Source organism: Meles meles, chromosome 1 (assembly GCF_922984935.1).
Source record: "Meles meles chromosome 1, mMelMel3.1 paternal haplotype, whole genome shotgun sequence".
Taxonomy (NCBI): domain Eukaryota; kingdom Metazoa; phylum Chordata; class Mammalia; order Carnivora; family Mustelidae; genus Meles; species Meles meles.
This window is the reverse complement of record NC_060066.1, coordinates 34,943,824-34,963,443: the sequence shown is the minus strand read 5'-3', so window position 1 is coordinate 34,963,443 and position 19,620 is coordinate 34,943,824. Positions and strand designations below refer to the sequence as shown.

The window sequence follows — 19,620 nt, the reverse complement described above, 5'->3', positions numbered from 1 at the left end:
TGCGTATTATAGGAGGGTGAAGTGATTTTGATTTCTATTGTGCTATTAGTTTCAAATACTTTCCCCACTTTGTTTAATAAAAGCACTTATCTTTTTCCCTTGAAGAAACTGTGAGGAAAAATAGATATTCTCTATGCAGTTTTTGGGTGACTTTAAGCTTAAAAGGTACTTCCTAGTGGGGAGTATATAGATAGTTGGAAATGGAGTGAAAAGTATGGCATGTCTGCTATACACACTGACAAACTTCGCATGCTCCTACGTGCAGTATAGAAAAGTGAGCTGCTTCTCTTTCTGTAAAACATATTCTCTTACTATTAGAAGCTATTAGAAAGTAATCATACCCTGCTTATATTAAATATGCTTGCTAACTTTGGAATGAGATATGCTAGATCTAGTAATATTTACAGCTGACTACATTACACTGTCTCTCAAGTATAGATAGCATGGTCTTTAAAACGTTGGAAAGTGTCAGGAGGTCAGAAGTGGATGCACTTGAATTTAAAATTTAAAAAACTGAGATGCAAATTCTGCTTCAGGGCCACAAACAAACAAAAAAACCCCAAAAGATTTCAAATGCAGACCCTAAAATTGCACTATCCGAAGCAGTTACTACTAACCTTCTGTGTGTAATTAAATGTCATTAAAGTGATATAAAATTTAAAATTCAGTTTTGGTCACACTAACCACATTTCAAGGGTTCAGTAGCCACGTAAGGATATTACCATATCCATAGCACAGAATAACACTTCTATCATGGACGAAAGTATGATTGGACAGTACAGTACCAACAAAATATTGTCTTTAGGCCCATTTTTGTGATCATAGATAAAGCTTTTGGAATTCCTGACAAGTTTCCAAAGCTGTGTTATAGAACTGGTTGTCAGAATTGCCTGAACTTCACCCAGAATTGGTTAAAAAAAAAAAAAATCAGGTTGTGGATAGCTTGGTTTGCTGTTACTTTCTGTCCAATTTAATGCTGAGGTTTTAAGAAATTTGGGGGTGAATTTCTACAGGGACGCAGGAGCAGGAAAGGTATGGAATAGCTCAGAAAACCTGGATCCCATAATGTACAGTAATGCTGGTGATCATTTACTGGGTGTTTTCTGTGTGCCAGCCACGGTGCTAAATGCATACTTCCTTCAATCCTCACAATACCTCTAAAAGGTGGTAATCATTGCCACCATTTCACAGGGGAAGAAGCTGAACTTTAGAGGCCTAAGGTCACACAGATAGTAGTAGAACGAGGATTTAAAACGAGGCATGTTTATGCTTTTGTGCTAAACAGCTCTGTGACCTCTGGTTCTTCACTTTCCTCATCTGTAAATCTAAAAGGACTAAATTAGAAAATTCCAAAGTTCTCTACCGTTTCTAGAACTATGTTCTAAATTAGAATAATACCCCCTTATTTTCCCAAGCCAATGAAATATGCAGGGTTCAGAAGGGCGGCTTGCTACCTCTTTCTCCCAAAGAACATGCTTTTTCCCCGTCCATACCTTTGTTCTGAAACCTTTTTTGGTTTCTCATTATGTAATATGGTTTCAACTATTATGATGTTTATCACACGCCACACATACTCCTGAACTAGATAACGTGCCCTCTCTCGGCAAGGAACGATTCGCTCTGGTAGATAAATCCTAAAAAAATTTAGCAGAATGCCTAGTGCACTACTGTATGTTCCACGAACATTTACGGAATTAACTGGAATGGACTGGAAGGAAAATGTGAATCAGCTAAAGTAAACCGTGAAGGTTATTACTCAGAAAACAGGACTGCCTGGAGAAAACCCCGAGTGGAGCAGCCTGTGTAGGGGGCTGGAGACAAAGTCTGACCCACAGAAACCTGAAAAAGTGGGATAACGTTAGGGATGGTGGCCATGACGTTCACAGGAGGCGGACCATACGGCGTCAGGACACTAGCAGAGGCGACAAAGCCCACCCACCCCGGAACCAGGGCCGCCAGCTTTCCCGGGTCTCCTGGGCTCCCGAGAGAACACCCGGCCCCGCCCCTCCGCGGAGGTCGCCGCTGCCACGGCAGCTGCGGCTGCGCAGTGGCGCGCGCGTAGGCGAAGCAGCGCGCGCCGCGGTCAGCTGACTGCTCCGGGTGGCACGTGACTCGCTCCGTAGGCGCTGGGGTCGAGAAAGCCGTGAGGCCGGAGCTTAGGTCCGGCAGGGATGGAGCGCTGAGCCGTTAACGTCTGCAAGGCTGACCGCCTCCGTACCTGTTAGTGCAGCCACTTCGTCGTTTGACACCTTCCTGGGTCAGTGAGCGATGGTTACCCCGGATGGCCAGGCCGAACCTTGCGCCTCGGTCGCCGTCTGGGAGGGATGGGGGTGGGCGCAGGGGCCGAGCCGAGGCTGTGGCGTTGGAACTGGCTGCATCGTTGTGTCTGGTTTCTCGGCGTTGGTTCGTTGAAACCTTGGGCGTGGGTTCTGTTTCGGAGGAGGAGGAAGAAGGGAAAAAGAAATGGCCCTAGGGGGTACTGAATAGCCGAGACAGGAAGGAGAAACACTGCGGGTCTGGGACACTTCTCCTTGGAAAGGGTGAGGGGAGCGAATCCACGCCCCTTGATTTAGAGGGATGAAATGCGACAGAGTGGCTCAGATGAGGATCTGGGGTGGTGTGTGTGAGGTCACAGCGAGCTTGAGAGTCTTCACTGGGCATACGCGCTTGTGAGTAGGGAGATGGCAGTTTAAAGGGCCTAGGAACCCTTCACTACAGGCAGGGGACTCTCCCAGAGGATGCAGGGTCTTTGTAGGCGGGGGAAGGAACAAGGATCCAGAGAAGTCAAACTGTTTTTTATTAGATGGGGGAAAGATAGGCAAGAAACCCCTGGAAAGGAACTTGAGGGGGGAAATCACCTGAGAAATGGGTAAAGAGAAGCGGATACTCTTTTCAGAGGAAAATTCTGGTGTGATAGGGAAAAATCAAATGTTTCAGCGAGAACTCAGTACTTAGCACTACTCTGGGAGTGCAGGAACGGGGTTGTAAACAGTCCAGCCTTAGGAGTTAGAACCAATGTTGGAGAGATAAGTCACACACACGACACAGTGAAGTACAATGAGGCTATATGTAATTATCAAAAAAATTGCTAAGTGCTTTGGAATTGTGGAGCAGGGACAGAGGTATGAACTGACACTATCAGGAAATATCCTGGAGGAAAGGTAACTGGGGTTGGATCTCTGCAAGCCAGTGGGATTTGAACAGGTGGAGAGAAATGAGAACTTTCGAGGCAGGGAAAGCCATCTAGGCAGGATTTGAATGCCTGAAGATGAAAAGAAAGAGTGCTTCTAGGGGAGTCCAGGTTTGTGGTGATTTTGAATTTCAGAGAAGTGAGAAAGTGGAGTCAGATAATGAAGACTTTGATATTTACTCATTCATTCAACTGATATGTATTGAGCTATATACCAAGTACTATGCCGGTAGGAAGGTTTAGAAGGTTTAGAAAACACTCTCATAGAGTTTCCAGTCAAGTGGAGAAGATGGGTCTTAATTATTATGCAAGTGTGAAATGTGTTTGGGAGGAATAACAGTGGTGTGAAAGAGTTTGTAAAGGACATGGCCTTTAGAGGAAGTTCAAAGGAGGCTTTTTGGAGCATCTGACTTTCAAACTGACATCTGAAAAGAGACTAAAAAGGGTGTGAAAGTGTGAGTAAAAAACATTCAAAACAGAAGGAACAGCATATGTCAGTGCCCTGAGATGTGAAGAGGAATAAAGCTTTTGAAAAGTAGGAGGACTAGCAGGGTCGAATCCGGAGAGAAATGTGTGAGAGAGGCAGGTTGGGGAAGGCTGGGATCAGGCCCAGCAGGGCTTTTTATCCTAAAAGCAGAGGGAAGCCAGTGAAGATGATAGGCAGTAGAGTGAGTTAGACGTGGCTTTTAAAAATAACATTTAGTGAGAATGTGGAGGGTGCAAAACTGAATGAGGGGAAACCACTTCAGGAGGACATTGTTGTAATTCCAAGAGATGGTAAGGCAATTTAGTAATTTCCTCCTGTAGGAAATGGAGAGCCACGGAAGGATTTGAAGGTGGGATACTTTCTCTTTCCACCAAGGAATTAAGGAGAAGGTTTAACCATATTCACTTTTAGAGGAGCTAAGGAGTTGGGGAAGGGAAAGAATGATTAGATTCTATTTCGATCCTTCGCTGAAGGTAGTTGTAACTACCCCCTAAGCAGTCCTGAGGACAGGGGAGGCTGGATCATTTGGGAGTTGACTGAAGGTTCCTTTGCAAAAATCTGTTTTGGCCTTCCAGACTCACTCTGTGGTAATGTTACTCCTCCAGAATACCTTTTATTGAATAGTAGTAACAGGGTGGGCTTGGTTACCTTTCATGTTTATTTTGTCCTGACAGGTCTTTGAGAGAGAGTAGATGGAAATGCATTTCATTTTATAGATAGGAACCTATCCAGACCCTTGGAACTAGAAACAGATTTGTCTCCGTCTGGCAGAACTTTCACAGGGTGCTGACTGCTGCTGTACTTTTCCTGCTGATTACCTACATAATACTTAACCACAGCCATATCGAGAGAGGATGAATTTCCTGATTCAGCACGTTAGCACTTTTGGTGAACTTTTTCTCGTAGGACACCTTCAAGGGATTTGGCATTGGTGGTCAGTGCTTTCAAAACTGCTTTTCTGTAAGCTTGGGTCAAGCTAGTCAATTTATAGTTGCGCTGGAGGAGATAAAGAGCAGCAGAGTGGAGCTCACGGTGCTCAGGTTGTCAATCACGGTTCTTTGGCAACAAGCAAGTCTTGAGTGGTGCTGAAGACTGAGCCTTGGGGTTGTGTCTCCGAACTCCCAGATCTTTTTCTCTTTTGGTGTATCTTGCAGGGACTAGATAAAAATCTAAAGAAACAGGACTTGGGATTGACAGAAGCAAATGCTGAGAGGTAGGTAGATCGTGTAATTCTGCTTTTAGAACTGGGCAGGAGATGCTTGTTTTTAATTTTTGGCATATCAGTTTTAGGGAACCTCATTGACATTGGCTTTTACAACCAAAAAGGAAATTTAGGGCTTCAAAAATATTATTCTGTGATTATTTCCATAACTTGTGAAATAATTCCATTGGCCAAAGAGCAAAACTGTAATGCCAAAATAAACCTTTGCAGAGGGATCTCCTTGTAGTCCACCAGTTCCAAAGCATCTTCTTATTGAACTTGAGTCTGTTTAGGGGTAGCTACAGTTTTGACTTAGTATCTCCTAGTTAAATTTTGTTCTTGTGCATATTTTGATCTGTCTGCAGAAGTAAATCTTTTTCACCCTTTGGATGTGGAATTATATGCTATTTCAGATGTAAACGAATTCATGTTAGATTCCCATTTCAACAAAACTTTTAAGACATAGTAGAAATAGAAACTATTAATATAGTGCCCTTCGAAAGATAGCTCGGGTCAGGACCCATGGCATTCTAAAATTTCTTATTGACACGAGTGAGCCTTGGAACAGGAAATTTCAAACTATGTTCTTGATAATGAAGCACAATTATTTTCTAGTGGTAGTCTACTTATAATGCTATATCACAGTGTAAATCTGCTGTGCATTTACTGAGTTCCAAAAGGAGCCAGGTGAGCCGTGGAAGAGAAGTGCTTTGGTTACATCAGTGGGTAAAAGAGCATTAGCTCTTTGTCTAAAATGGGGTATGCGTATATTTGAAAATAAAATGCCTGGTAAGTGCAAAAAATGGTGTTTTATAAAAAGAAGCTGGTGTAAAGATGTTGGAAGCAAGCTATCAGTGAATAGGAAGTTATTTGTAAATTAAGCTGATTAACAGGTGGATTAACTTTACCATGAAGGTTTTCTTTATGAACCAGGCTAGAGCTTAATGTTTCTATACGGGTGTTACTGGCATTTTGGACAGGACAGTCTATTGTTTGGTCCCCATCCACTAAATGCAGTTAGTAGCCTCCATGTTGGGACAACCTAAAATGTTCCCATACATTTCTCCTGGAGGAGAGACGTACCATTTGGTTATGAAACACTTGCATGTGGTGCTACCATTTATTTGCCGGACAGAAATTTGAGTGCTTGCTAAGTGACAGATACTCTGTTAGATGTTGAGGGTATAGAAGTTCAGAGTAGTGTTTTAATAAACTAGCTGTAAAATGTGTATAGTCTGTAGTCATGTGATCTTGGACAGATGATTTCATTAACTGTTCTTCCGTCTACAGCTGGGGGTGATAATAACATCTTTGGAGAAGTTAAATGCAGAATTGCATAGCATATTGATGCGCTTATCACATAGTACATATTCAGTAAGTGGTTGTCGCCATCAATAAACAGAATCTCAAGCTTACTGGAGTGAGGAATTGGGAACAACTAAGTTGAAAGTCTGTAACTTGGTGAGTTTCAGGCTACATTGTATTAGAGATAAAAGCACCTTCTGGTGGAATGTGGTATTGTGGTCCAATCAGTGTTACAAAATACCAGCCCCAAAGGAAAGGGAAGTAACACTTTGGGAGCCATGAGTGTAGATTCAGGGATTCCCCTCACATGGAAGGAATTGTTCCTTCCTTGGGTCATTGCTGAGTTGCCTGTGGCAGAGAGGAAGTCTCTGGGAGCTCAGAAGGTCCTGATGATTACTTTCAGTAATAGGTATACAGTGCCCTCCTGCCACATCTACCAATTCACCTAGCTTTACCAGAAATTGCAAGAAATTTTCCCTAACATATGCCCGAACACAATCCACCACCCCACCCTCAACATTTCAGTTTTTATAAGAGATATTTATGTAAAAGTTAAGGCTTGGCTTTTACAAATTTATTTTTAGCCAACTGTGAAATAAAAACACGGTAGTTTAGGGGCGCCTGGGTGGCTCAGTCAGTTAAGCTTCCAACTCTTGATTTCAGCTCAGGTCGTGATCTGGTAGGTCTTGGGATTGAGTCCTGCTTTGGGTTCTGCTTTCAGCTGGGAGTCTGCTTGAGAATCTACTCCTCTGCCTGCCCCTCCCCCCCCCCCCCCCCAGTGCTCCCCTGCTCATGCACTCCCTTGCTCATGATCATGGTATTTGCTCATACCAAAAAAGAGGGTAGTTTATAAAATATGTCTGTAAAAGATAAAATTGTCTTCCATCTTTAAATGTATTTTTGGCATGAAATTCAGGTGATCTGTAATGGGATTATAGAGCAATTTAAAATATTGCAGTTGAAAACAAAAAGTCAGAGATTAAGATTTATTTGAAGAAGGTATATGTTCTGGCAGTTTCTAAGTTTTGTTCTGTATGAATCATGAAACTACTTGAAAGGTAAAATTCCCCTTTTAGTTATTGGAAACTTTTAAACAAGTTTTATTACCAGTAAGCCCTTCCCACAATCTCAATTAAGATGCTTCTGTTTTGAAGGGTAGAATTTCAACATTCAAAGAGGAAACAGTTGTTCTTACTTTTTATTTTTATGGTGTTAACAGTTTCTGGGGTAGGATGTGGCACCTTTTTAAAAATGAATGGGTTGTGGTAAATCTTTTGCACTGATGAATTCTCTTAAAGGTTGATGTGTCACAGTTGGAAGGCTGTGTGGTATTTCACTGACATCTGAGGTGTTTCTTCTTGCACTTGTTGTAAATAATAGGCCACTTAGTAAACTTGGTATTTTCAAGGACTGAAAAGGAGTTGGTTTTGCATGTAAACCACCTTCAGTCTTAAGTTGTTGAGAAATTTTATTTACTGTGGAAAGTGGTTGCATTTCAGAGACTATTGGTTTGTTGAAAGCATTGAAATCAGTTAAGTATTGGAACACTTACTGGGGTGCTGTACTGTTTTCTGTGGTTGCCCCTATGTTGGGTCAGGGTCACACCTTCAAGAAGACATGACAGCAGGTCTCTCTTTGACCTTGTTATCCTAACCTTTTATGTTGTTGTGATAGTTACTGCTTTACTGTTTTTTTATATTCAGATGAGTTATGGTAGGAAAATAATCTACAGCCTTCAAATTCCCAGTAGTGGGTTGACACAGTAAATAAACGATCTCAGAGCTTTGTACCCAGGTTTTCCAGGTTTTCCTTTTTCTTTTTCTTTTGTGTTTTTCTTTTGCTCCAATGTATTTTTCTTTTTTTAAGATTTTATTTATTATTAGAGAAAGAGTGCGGGTGTACGCACATGCAGGCATAAGCAGCGGGGCGGGTAGGGGGAGAGGGAGAGAATCAGGCTTTGCCCTGAGCTTGGAGCCTGACTCGGAGCCTGACTCGGGGCTTGATCTACATGCAAGATCTAAATGCTACATGCATTTGTAGCAGTAGTAATTGACCCAACAAGAACAATATCTGCAGGGAAAGTGAATCTTGGAGCCTTTAGGACATACCCAAAGGGCTACAAACCCCCTGATGAAGGACCTTCTGAGTACCAGACTATCCCACTTAATAAAATAGAAGACTTTGGTGTACAAGCTGAAATCAAGAGTTAGATACTGAGCTGAAATCAAGAGTTAGATACTGAGCTGAAATCAAGAGTTAGATACTTAATAGGCTGAGCCACTCAGGCACCCTTCCAATGTATCCTGCCTTGATTTTTGTCTTGTCACTTGCATTAAGTTTTCCTCCTACCTCTAATGGCACACACAGACCTATCTGCTCATATAGACCTGTGTGTACATGATTGTAAGTTCCTTCAAGAGAGGGAGTGCATTTCATTTGTTTTGCTTCTTAGATCTTATCACAGTTCTGAAAACTTAAGCACCCACAACATTTGGTGACATAAATGATATAGCCCTGAAAACAGTTACACTCAACAAGAGATATGAGACAAAACACCAAAATGGGTGTCTGCTTTATTTAATGTGGTTAATTACGTGGGTTTAAATGGGTTGGGGGGAACATACTGAGGGAAACATACTGGTTTGGGATGATAATAGTGGATTTAGTGCATCGTTAGTCTTAGTTGGGAAAAATCTTTTTGTTAAGGGAAGTTTGAGTTGGCTTAGACAAGAAGAGAAGTTTTGTGCAAAATGGACTGTCTGAGCAGAGACAGGGAGGAAGAGAACTAAAGGCAGGCAGGCCTGAGGTCAAGGTTGATAGAGGTCAGGAAGATTGTGAAGATAAGGCAGAAAAACTAAGACAAATACACTAGTGGTGATGACAGTGAGGACAGGCAGATTTGAGTCTTACTTTCAAGAAAGAAGCAAACTAGGAGTTGCTTTTATGTGAGTTGTTAAGCCTTCTATTACCAATATTTTTAGAGCCGCAAAAAGTTTTCAAGGGGATGTTTTGGGAATGAATCAGAACTCTATACACTGTGGTCACAAAGCCACCTGCTATGTTTATGTAGGGTATTGAAAATCCTCTGTATTCTGTCCTTCAAAAATTAAATAAGAATTTGCATTTCTTGCGCATAGCAAGAGTTCATGCAGATTTTGTTTTGTTCTGTACCTGATTTCATATTTCATACTGCTTTTCACATTTTAAGTTTATAACCTGCCATAGAAAGCATGTGAAGAAGTGGGTTGATAAATGTTTCTCAGTGCCACGGAACAAAAATCATTTGTATTATAGATGTATTATAATGTATTATAGAACTAGCATTAATAGTGGCAAATTATGTCTTTTTAATTCTTTAAAATGAATTTGTATTTTATCTGTCATGTAGCCATGCCATATATTTCTAAATTAATGACACATGTATGAATATGTGGGGTATTTATTCAAGCTCTGTTATTTTTTTTTTTTAATAAAAGTGAACAGTTGGTCCCTTATTACCAAAGAAATACATTTTCATTGTTGTGCTCACAGTATTACTACAGTCAAGCCCTGCTTTGAAGCCTACTTTAAAAGAAAAAATGGAACTTAAAAAGCTGAAAAATACATCTAAAGTGAAAAATTCACTTTGTGAGATGAATAGCAGAATACTGTAAAAAAGAATTCAGCAATCTAGAAGAGGGAGCCAGAAGTACCCAAACTGAAGCCTAGAAAAGCAACTGAAAAAAAGGGATAGAAGCTTTTTGACCTGTGCGACAGTATTGGGTAGTTTAACATGTGAATTTTGTCTCAAAAGAAGGGAAAAGGAAGCTGAAAAAAAACCTGGAAATGATAATGGATGAAATTTTTTCAAATTTGATGAAAACTAAACATAGATTCAAGAAACTCAAGTGTAGTTCAAGCTGTAGAGTAGGCAAATTTTTCTTACACCACAGCATATATTATAAAAGAAGAAATTGGTAAATTAGCAGAATTGAGCTTCACAGCAGTAAGTATTGGTGAGCCCGTACAACAGCTGGAACTTGCATACTTTGTTAACGTATCTACTTTGGAAAACAGTTTGGCAGCTTCTTATGAAGTTAAATATATGCTAATTATTCAACTCAGGAATTCCATTTCTTGATGTTTATCCAAGAGAAGTGAAAATCCATTTTCACAGGAAGCTTTGTAGTGCAATGTTCATAGCACCTCTATTGTCAAAGGCCCCAAACCAGAAACAGTCTTAAGTGTCCATCACCAGACAAATAAATAAGCAAACTGTAGTGCATTCATGTAATGAGGTATAAGCAATGAAACGGTATACTTCTCATCATATAACATGGATTAACGTCAAAGATTTGTGAGCAAAAGGAGTCAGATGCAAAGAATATATACTGTATTTTCTATTTACAATGATTTCTAGACAGTCAGAACTATAGTGTGACAGCAGATCACCATCTGTCCAGCCTGGCAGTGCAGTAGGAATTGACTGGGACTGGGTGCGAGGAAAGGCTTTGGGATCACAGAAATGTGTTTAATCTTGGTTGTGGTGGTGGCTACACAAGTGTGTACGTTTGTCAGCTCATTAAACAGTACCTTTATAATGAGTGCATTTTATTGTATATGAAGTATATTTCAAGAAAGTTGATTTTTAAAAATACCAGAGAAGTGAAGGGAGTTAACCAGTAATAAACCAGGTACTTTAACTGTATTATCTCATTTAATCCGCATAGTGATTTATTCATTCAAGAATATTCAGGGGCTCCTACATGGCTCAGTCGTTTGAGCATCTGACTTTGACTCAGGTCATGGTCTCAGGGCCCGTGTAGGGATCCAGCCCTGTGTAGGGCTTCCTGCTTTTCGGGGTGTCTGCTTGTCCCTCTCTCTCTGCCCCTCCCCCCACTCATGAGTGCATGTGTGCGTACTTTCTCTCTCAGAGAAATAAAATCTTTAAAAAAAGAGAATATCTGCCAGATACTTTTTGAGGTTCTACATACTGACATCTGTGCTAGGTACGGAGGATACTGAGTTGTGAGCAAAAACTACCACCTACCTGAAGGGGCAATTTATTTGGAAGAAAGACATTAATAAAAAGTGTCCCTCAGGGAAATACTGAAAAGAAGGTGCTGTGAAAACATAAAATACATTTCATTCTTAGCATTTAATGATATGATACCATCTTAGCAAATCATGATACATATTATATGATATATCTCCTAATGTATGAGGTACTTTCTGTGCCTTTGTTTTTTCATTTTTAACTACTACTTGTCTGATAAGCTTGTTTGAAATAAGTTCATATGTATGGAGGGTTTTGACTAGTGCTAGTAAATAGGAAGTGGCCAATAGGTATTGGCTGTTACCTTGATGACATTTGATAATTCTAATTGTCTATTGTTGCAGGACATGGTTTTGGGGAAGAGATTATGAGTTTTGACTAGAAATGTTGGGTTTTAAGTGCTTTTGAGACATCCAAGTGGAGACATCTTGTACTTAGTTGAGGAGGCTTGTTGGGTATAGCTCTTGAGGCAGTGGAGGGCCTGGACTGGAGATAAAAATTTGGGAGAATGTTTAGCATCTAGCCTGGAATTCCCTTGAGTATAGATAACATCTTCAAGAGCAAAAGTATACACACATTTAGAAAACTTTTTTTCTAAGATTAGAACAAATTATTTTCGAGAGAGAACATGCAAGCAGAATTTGGGGCAGAGAAAGAAAAGTGGACTCCCAGCTGAGTGTGGAGCCCATTGCAGGACTTGATCCCACGACACTGAGATCATGACCTGAGTTGAAATCAAGAGTCACCCAGGCACCCTGTATACATACATTTATACCCGCATATAGCAGAAGGACTTAGACCTAGATCTTAGTCTTGAGGAGCTCAACATTTGATTGGAGTGCCTTTTAATTTTCTCTTTTGTTTAACATACAATTTGTATATATGCCTGACTTCCAGTATATACAGTGACATAAAGGGAAATTATTAGGAATAAAAACAGAAGTCATTTGAAGCATACAGAGGAGGTGGAAGTGTCTAGGTTGTGATGAGAAGATAACCAGTGGACAGCCAGTTTTGACTGTTTCCATGCAGCTGAAATAAAAGGGGAAAGGTGTTTAGCAATATGGATTTCATTTGCTGATCTAAAAAGCATGTACGTATATTTGTCTGCAGAGATAAATTTTATTTGGAACTGAGCCTAAAGTTTCTTAAATTTCGAGTTTTTTTTTTTTTTTTTTAATTAAGTAACCTCTACACTCTGCATGGGGCTTGAACTCAGTGACCCCAAGATGTAGTGTCACATCTCTACCAAGTGAACCAGCCAGGTGCCCTTCAAGGAGAAATTTTTTTTTAAGATTTTATTTATTTATTTGATATATAGAGAGAGATCACAAGTAAGCAAAGAGGCAGACAGAGAGAGAGGGAGAAGCAGGCTCCCTGCCGAGCAGAGAGCCCGATGCGGGGCTGGGCTTGATCCCAGGACCCTAAGATGGTGACCTGAGCTGAAGGCAGAGGCTTAACCCACTGAACCATTCAGGCTCCCAAGGAGAAATTTTTTATGTGACTTGTGTCCACAGGATAACAGTGGACATTGTTCAGAAACAGAGAAAAGAGGATTTTGCAAGAGACTTACTGATGCTGTTTTCATGGGCATTTCTTACATTCATCATTTTGTTGACTCCTTCCAGCAGCTCTGTGAAGAGATTTGTAGTATTCCACAGATGAAGAAACTAAGGGGATTGGATAAAGTTAAGATTGTAACTATTTCGGACTTCAGAGTTTGTGACTTTTTCTTTCTGAAATCCAGGTCTCTTTTTAAATTTAATTTAAATTCTATCTCTAGGTCTTTTGAATATTTTATTTTATTTTACTTTCCTTTTCTGTTTGGAGATATCATTGTTTGTTCCAGCAGCTAGGATAGTTTGGGATGTTGGGTGTTGCTGTTTTTGAAATTGTGATGATCTTGCTGAAATGAAAAGGGAAAGGAAGCTCAAATCAGCTTCCTTTACCTAGCAGAATTCCTTGGGCCTACAGGTTGCTGGGAGCCTGGAAGGAAACAGGATGAAGGGGTTTAAGGTTACAAGTGGATCTCTCCAAATAGGAGAGCTCAGGTGGGTCTGAGTGCAGAACATTTTCTCCTAGCATGACACAATAGAAAGAACATAGCCTTTACAGTCAAACACAGTGAGATTTGAACCCCATTTGCTGCTTGTGTAACCTTGGTAAATTAGGAAGGAACCTCTCCAAGTATTACTGCCTACCTCAGGGCTGTCTTGAGAATTAAATGAGATAGTATAGGAGATGTGTCTAACAGAGTACCAAACAGAGGATGCCTCTTCCTCCCCATCGCCAAAAAGACCCTGGAGAGGGCTCTAGTTGAATGGAATTAGAGGGCGTCTGGGTGGCTCAGTGGGTTAAGCCTGTGCCTTTGACTCAGGTCATGATCTCAGGGTCCTGGGTTTGAGGCCCACATCAGACTCTCTGCTCAGCAGGGAGTCTGCTTCTCCCTCTGTCTCTCTGCCTGCCTCTCTGCCTACTTGTGATCTCTCTCTCTCTGTGTCAAATAAATAAAATTTTTAAAAAATGGAATTAGAATACTTTCTGTAAGTTCCCTAGACATTTTTTAACGTGTTTTTTTTTTTTTTCTTTAGTAATCTCAGCACCTAATGTGGGACTCAAACTCAGATACCCCTTTCCTAGACAATACTGGACTCTACTTTTGCTTAGAATTATCATGATATTATTTCATTTGATCCTGATAAAAGCTCAGTGAAATAGGGCAGGGTAGGTATTTATAAATTAGAGATGGGGTTCTTTTTTTATTTCTTGAAATACTTTGGAAACCTATTGGATGAAAGAGATTTTCTAGAACTCTAAATGGTATGATAGTGACATCTACTGTAATAGCTGATATTATTACAGTCTTTGAAGAAGCTGCAGTTTGGATAATTTTAAAATCTCAGGAAGAATTTAATCACCTGCTATTTCGAGGGGGGAGGACGTATAAAATGTCATCAGATATAATTTAACTGAATCATTTGTATAAATAATTACAATAAAACCCCAAATTTCCAAAAACTACTGTTATGTAGAAGATCTGAATTATTAAAAGAGGCTGAAAGATGTTATTGGATTTTCTAATCAAGCAAGAATTTTAAAATTCAAGGTAGTCCTGTAATTGGTGTTTGGGCTAAAAAAGCTAGTTTTGATAAATGTAACAATATTAGATGGAGGGGATAGGGAAAAGCCAATGCTGAAGTGGCCAAAGATAAGTGAAAAGATAGCAAGGTTTGGAGCAGCTTAGGAAAGCAGGAGATTGACCCACAACATTTCATCAGGAATTTTTTTTTTTTAAGATTTTATTTATTTATTTGACAGACAGAGATCACAAGTAGGCAGAGAGGCAGGCAGAGAGAGAGAGAGAGAGGAGGAAGCAGGCTCCCTGCAGAGCAGAGAGCCTGATGCGGGGCTTGATCCCAGGACCTTGGGACCATGACCTGAGCCGAAGGCAGAGGCTTTAACCCACTGAGCCACCCAGGCGCCTCGTCATAAGGAATTTAATTTAAAAAGCAACTTAACTGAAATGGATCCTGTAGTTAATATAGGTGTAGCCCAAGCTCTTACCTTACAACCTTACGTGATTAGAGTTGCTGACTATGTCGACCCTAAAATATTTTTTAAAAATTCCAGAACATCAGGGGCGCCTGGGTGGCTCAGTTGGAAGCGTCTGCCTTCGGCTCAGGTCATGGTCCCAGAGTCCTGGGATCGAGCCCCGCATCGGGCTCCCTGCTCTGCGGGAAGCCTGCTTCTCCCTCTCTCACTACCCCTGCTTGTGTTCCCTCTCTCGCCGTGTCTCTCTCTGTCAAATAAATAAAATCTTTAAAAAAATTCCAGAACATCAAAAAGGTTTCTGCTCAGTATATTATTATGCTTGGTCATAACATAAACAGGTTAGAAAGCATCTACTAGTATTAAAACAGAAAATTGTGGTCAGAGGATTAGCATAGTAATAAAACTACTTTATTCTTCTGGATATTCCATTTGAAAGTTTAATAAAATTTAATTTTTATGAATTTACTAGGTATTGTTTTATTTTATCATAAGGTAATTATGTTCTTATAACAGTTAAAATGCTTAATTTTGAAATATTTCAAGTATTTAGAAAAGCTCAACTATTTCACATCAGCAGACATCCTTGTCCCCACTACTCAGATTTTTAACAGGTATTAACACTTTGCCATATTTGCCTCAGACATTTTTTTAAAGAAATCTTAAATACATAGCTGACGTACCTTTCTCCTGTATAAGTTTCTTTATTTTCCTGTAAATATCTATTTATGAACAGTGTATACTGTTGTGTGGGAACTTCAGTTGGTAACTGCTTCGGAGAATGGTTTGACAGTACCCAGCAAAGTTGATGATGGTTTTGTGCATTATCTCATGATATGTAACAAACCACCCCAAACTTTAGTGGCTTAAAACAGTGATTTCTTATTTCCCCTGATTCTTTGGGTTTTCTCAGTGCTTTTCTGATTGTTTCATTTGGGCTTGATAGGGCTGCATTCAGCTGGAACATTGACTCTGCTGGAAGTCTCAAGAAACTCAGCTGTTTCACAGCGTATGCTGGTTGTCAGCCCTAGTGTTGCTGGTTCTCTGCCATGTGTCCTCTTATTTTCCCATAGACTAGACTACATGCTTCCTTCCATGGTGATCTGGGGACCTTCCAAGAAACAGAAGTGGAAGTTGCAAGACCTCTTGAGGCCTGGGCCCTGAGCTCACATAGTGTAGCTTCCTTGAGTTTTGTTGGTCAGAGCAGGTCACAAGACCAGCCCAGATTGTAGGTGAGGAGAAATAGAATCCACCTTTTGATGGGAGGAGTGGCAGTCACATTGTATTGAAGCATGGAAAGACTTGTCACCTCCATATTTGAAGACGGTCTACCATATTATCATACTCAATTCAGCTGTTTTACTTCTCTCTGTTCTGGAGAAACTCTTTCACAAAAACAGACATGTACAAGGTTGTTCACTGCAAATTGTTTATAATAGCCAAAAAAGTAAAATGTACTATCCTTCCAGAAGAAAATGTATAATAAATTTTAGGTTATTCATAAAATACCTTATAGCTCTTAAAATGAATGAACTACAATATATGGATCACCATGAATAATCCCAAAAAACAGGTTGAATGAAAAAATTAAGTTCGAAAAGAATATGGGTAGAATGGTATTTATACCATTTCTCAGGTATTCTAGTGATGGTTTTGTTTTCAAGTCAAAGCTTACCTCTGGATGGCTTCTTTAGAAGTTGGTGGTCTGAGTGGCTTCCTTCCATGGATGGCCAGATAATCTGTACTGTTATCTGGCCAGACCAAATGCTTTGTCAGGGCTTGCCATCACAATAAGTCTTGTGTTTATTTTGTTGATCATTTGATAAGGTGTAGCTCTTAAATGCATCTTTATCATTAATGTTGAGTAATCATTTTAGAGTAAAATTTCTGAGATAGTAATACCACCATCTATATTTATACCAGTTTAGCCTGTCTGAATTTCTTATCTGAAGTGGGGAGGATGATACATAACTCAGAGGTGTTGGGAAGATTGAGATAATAATGTATAAAACATTTACAATAGGGTGCCTGGGTGGCTCAGTCAGTTAAGTGACTGCCTTCAGCTCAGGTGATGATCCCAGAGTCCTGGGATCGAGTCCCGCATCGGGCTCCCAACTCCATGGGGAGTCTGCTTCTTCCTCTCACCTTCTCCTCGCTCTTACTCTCTCTCACTGTCTCTTTCTCAGATAAATACATAAAATCTTAAAAAAAAAAAAAAACATTTACAATAGTACCTGGTATATAATAGATACGGAAGTTGGAAAAAGATAAATATATAGAATGCACTTTCAGTTGTATAATAATTGCATGGGATTACTTCAGTTATAAATCTAAAAATAGGCTGAGTGAAATTATGAAATTGATAAAAGTCTATTATGATTAGCTCTAATACTTTACATTTTATATGTAAATCATATAATCATAATCAAAATCATATGATTTTGTTATCAGGACAATGTTGTAAGGTAGTTATTTTCTATTCAGGAGAGCGTCAACCATAACTGGTAGTAGGAAAGTTTATGGTGGTTCTAATGAAGACATATTAAAGTGGAAATAATGATATGGTAACATTTTCATTTTTAGAAGTTTGGTACTTTACCTACTTAGATTCTTAATAGATTTGACTCTAGACTTTTATTTTTCTGTGTGAGGGAGTGAGGAAGGGAGGGAAGTTATAGAAGAGGGTGGTTGTGTCTTTATTTTTTTTTTTTTAAGATTTAATTAATTAATTTATTTGACAGAGAGCACAAGCAGGGGGAGCAGCAGGTTGAGGGAGAGGTCACTTCTCTGCTGAGCAGGAAGCCCAGTGTGGGACTTGATCCAAGGACCCTGAGATCATGACCTGAGCTGAAGGCGAAAGCTTAACGGACTAAGCCACCCAGGCACCCGAGGGTTCGTTGTGTCTTAATGGAATCTTTGGAAGGGGATCCACATCCTCTCACTCAGATCCAGTGGTGGTGTATCACCCCACCCCACCCCACCCCCATCATATTTTTTATGTGTAAGGCAATTGGCAAGATTTTTTTGCAAATTTATAAATGTTTGATGGCAACTAAGTATATGCCAGGGATTTGAAGAGTTCATTTAGGTTGAATATGGATTAAATCTAACAACCAATTTGGCTAACTTTGTAGGAGTTGCTAAGCCAGATGTGACAAATTTATTTAGTGGGTACTGTTCAAATGCAGTGATTCAGTTCCTTCTCAAAGGTAAAAGTTAGGCATGTTTTTAAATTTCCTATTTTGGTTTTACATCTTAAAAGTTTAAGATAAACCTGTAAATTTGTGACTCTTCTACTTCTTTAGTATAATGAAACTGTTGGTAGCTGGCATTTTCAGTTTCACTTCTTTGAGTAATTCCCATTTTAGATGTTCTGTAATTTTAAAAAAATTAGATACTTCATGTGTAAAGTCTGTCATTTTTTTTTCTAATATCATAAATAAATCCCCTTCTACCATATATGTGGATTTACTTCAAGGTAAGTAAATTTGGCTTTGCTTGGGATCATCTGCCAGTGTTGGATTAATTTTGAAACAGGTTAATATTTATCTTATCCTGTGACTCTGAAATACTTTAGAAACAAATGGTATTGAAGGTATTTTTTGTTTTGTTTACCTTTCAGAGTCACTCTTGGTTTTGGAAAAAATACTTGGTAACAAATATGACTGAGTTCTGGCTTATATCTGCGCCTGGAGAGAAAACATGTCAGCAAACTTGGGAGAAACTGCACGCGGCAACTACAAAGAACAACAATCTTGCTCTTGCTTCAAAGTTTAACATTCCTGACTTAAAGGTAAAACTGCATGGTACAGAATAGCGTATGAGTTCATCACAAAGAGGTCTCTGCTTACCTTTGAAAAGAAATGAGATATCTGGGTTCCTTCAAAACAAAGCTCATTTCTAGCTGTTGGCATAATTGAAAACTTGTCTCTTTGATCGTCAGTTTTTAAATAATGAGGGGATTGAGATTTTAGAAGTAAACTATCAAAATGAGAGGGCATTTTTTAAGACTTTTGTGCTTTTCTAAATTGTAATTTAAATTGTAATGCGAAGTCTTATGAAAATATTTGATATGTTACATTTACAAATATGATCTTCAGAAGTGAAAAGTCTTAGTAATATATATTAAATTTCACAGTGAACCCAATGTTTTGTTAATTAAATTCATATAATATTCAGTAATGGTTTTACCATTGCACCTCTTTAATCATACTTGGCAAATCTCACCTAGTTATTTCATATAGTTAATTTATTTAACATTTCTTGAAGGTCTATAACCTAACAGCCTCAAAGGGAAGCAGGCTCTCAGGGCCTCATAATTTTACAGAATGGAAAAAATCATATTTTTATTTTGCTGGTTAACTTAGCAGGTCGTTATACATCTCATTCATTTAAGAAATAGTTAAAACTGCTGGTTCTTAATACTTGGGAAGTTATAAGTTCCTTTGGGACTGATAGTCATGGACCCCTGTTTAAGTGCTGCTGTTGTAACCATGAGCTCAGGTGGGCCACTTGTCACTGGGCAGTACAGGCAGAGGCATAGGCCTCCCATTATGGAATCTGCACATCTTAAATAGTGTTGTACCCATGAATTAGAGGATTATCTTTTACGTATAAATAGCTTTGAAACGTCTGACAAACATGTTTTAACCGCACTTGCACATGATGAAATTAAAATATGGAAAACTTAAGATTTGTGGTCTTTAATCAAGATGTTGTATAACCTTGTAAAACAAAAGGGGGGAATGAAACCTGGGTAGTAAAACGGTGTATTTCCCTTCTAGGTTGGCACATTGGATGTCTTGGTTGGTTTGTCAGATGAACTGGCTAAACTGGATGCCTTTGTAGAAGGG

The 19,620-nt window shown here is 39.4% G+C and overlaps 1 protein-coding gene across 2 annotated transcripts in view; it reads left to right on the top strand.

Annotated features, from left to right (window-relative positions):
* Nucleotides 1-2,089: 2,089 nt before the first annotated feature.
* ATP6V1C1 (ATPase H+ transporting V1 subunit C1) overlaps nucleotides 2,090-19,620 on the top strand; it is a 42,346-nt gene continuing 24,815 nt past the window's right edge. The window contains exons 1-4 of one of the 2 annotated variants that reach the window (XM_046015806.1): nucleotides 2,090-2,257; nucleotides 4,832-4,890; nucleotides 18,390-18,560; nucleotides 19,552-19,619. In XM_046015806.1, coding sequence (XP_045871762.1) covers nucleotides 18,429-18,560; nucleotides 19,552-19,619 — 200 coding nt within the window. In that variant the 5' untranslated portion in view covers nucleotides 2,090-2,257; nucleotides 4,832-4,890; nucleotides 18,390-18,428. The remainder of the gene's footprint in view (nucleotides 2,258-4,831; nucleotides 4,891-18,389; nucleotides 18,561-19,551; nucleotide 19,620) is intronic. The other variant, XM_046015799.1, reaches the window with a different exon arrangement.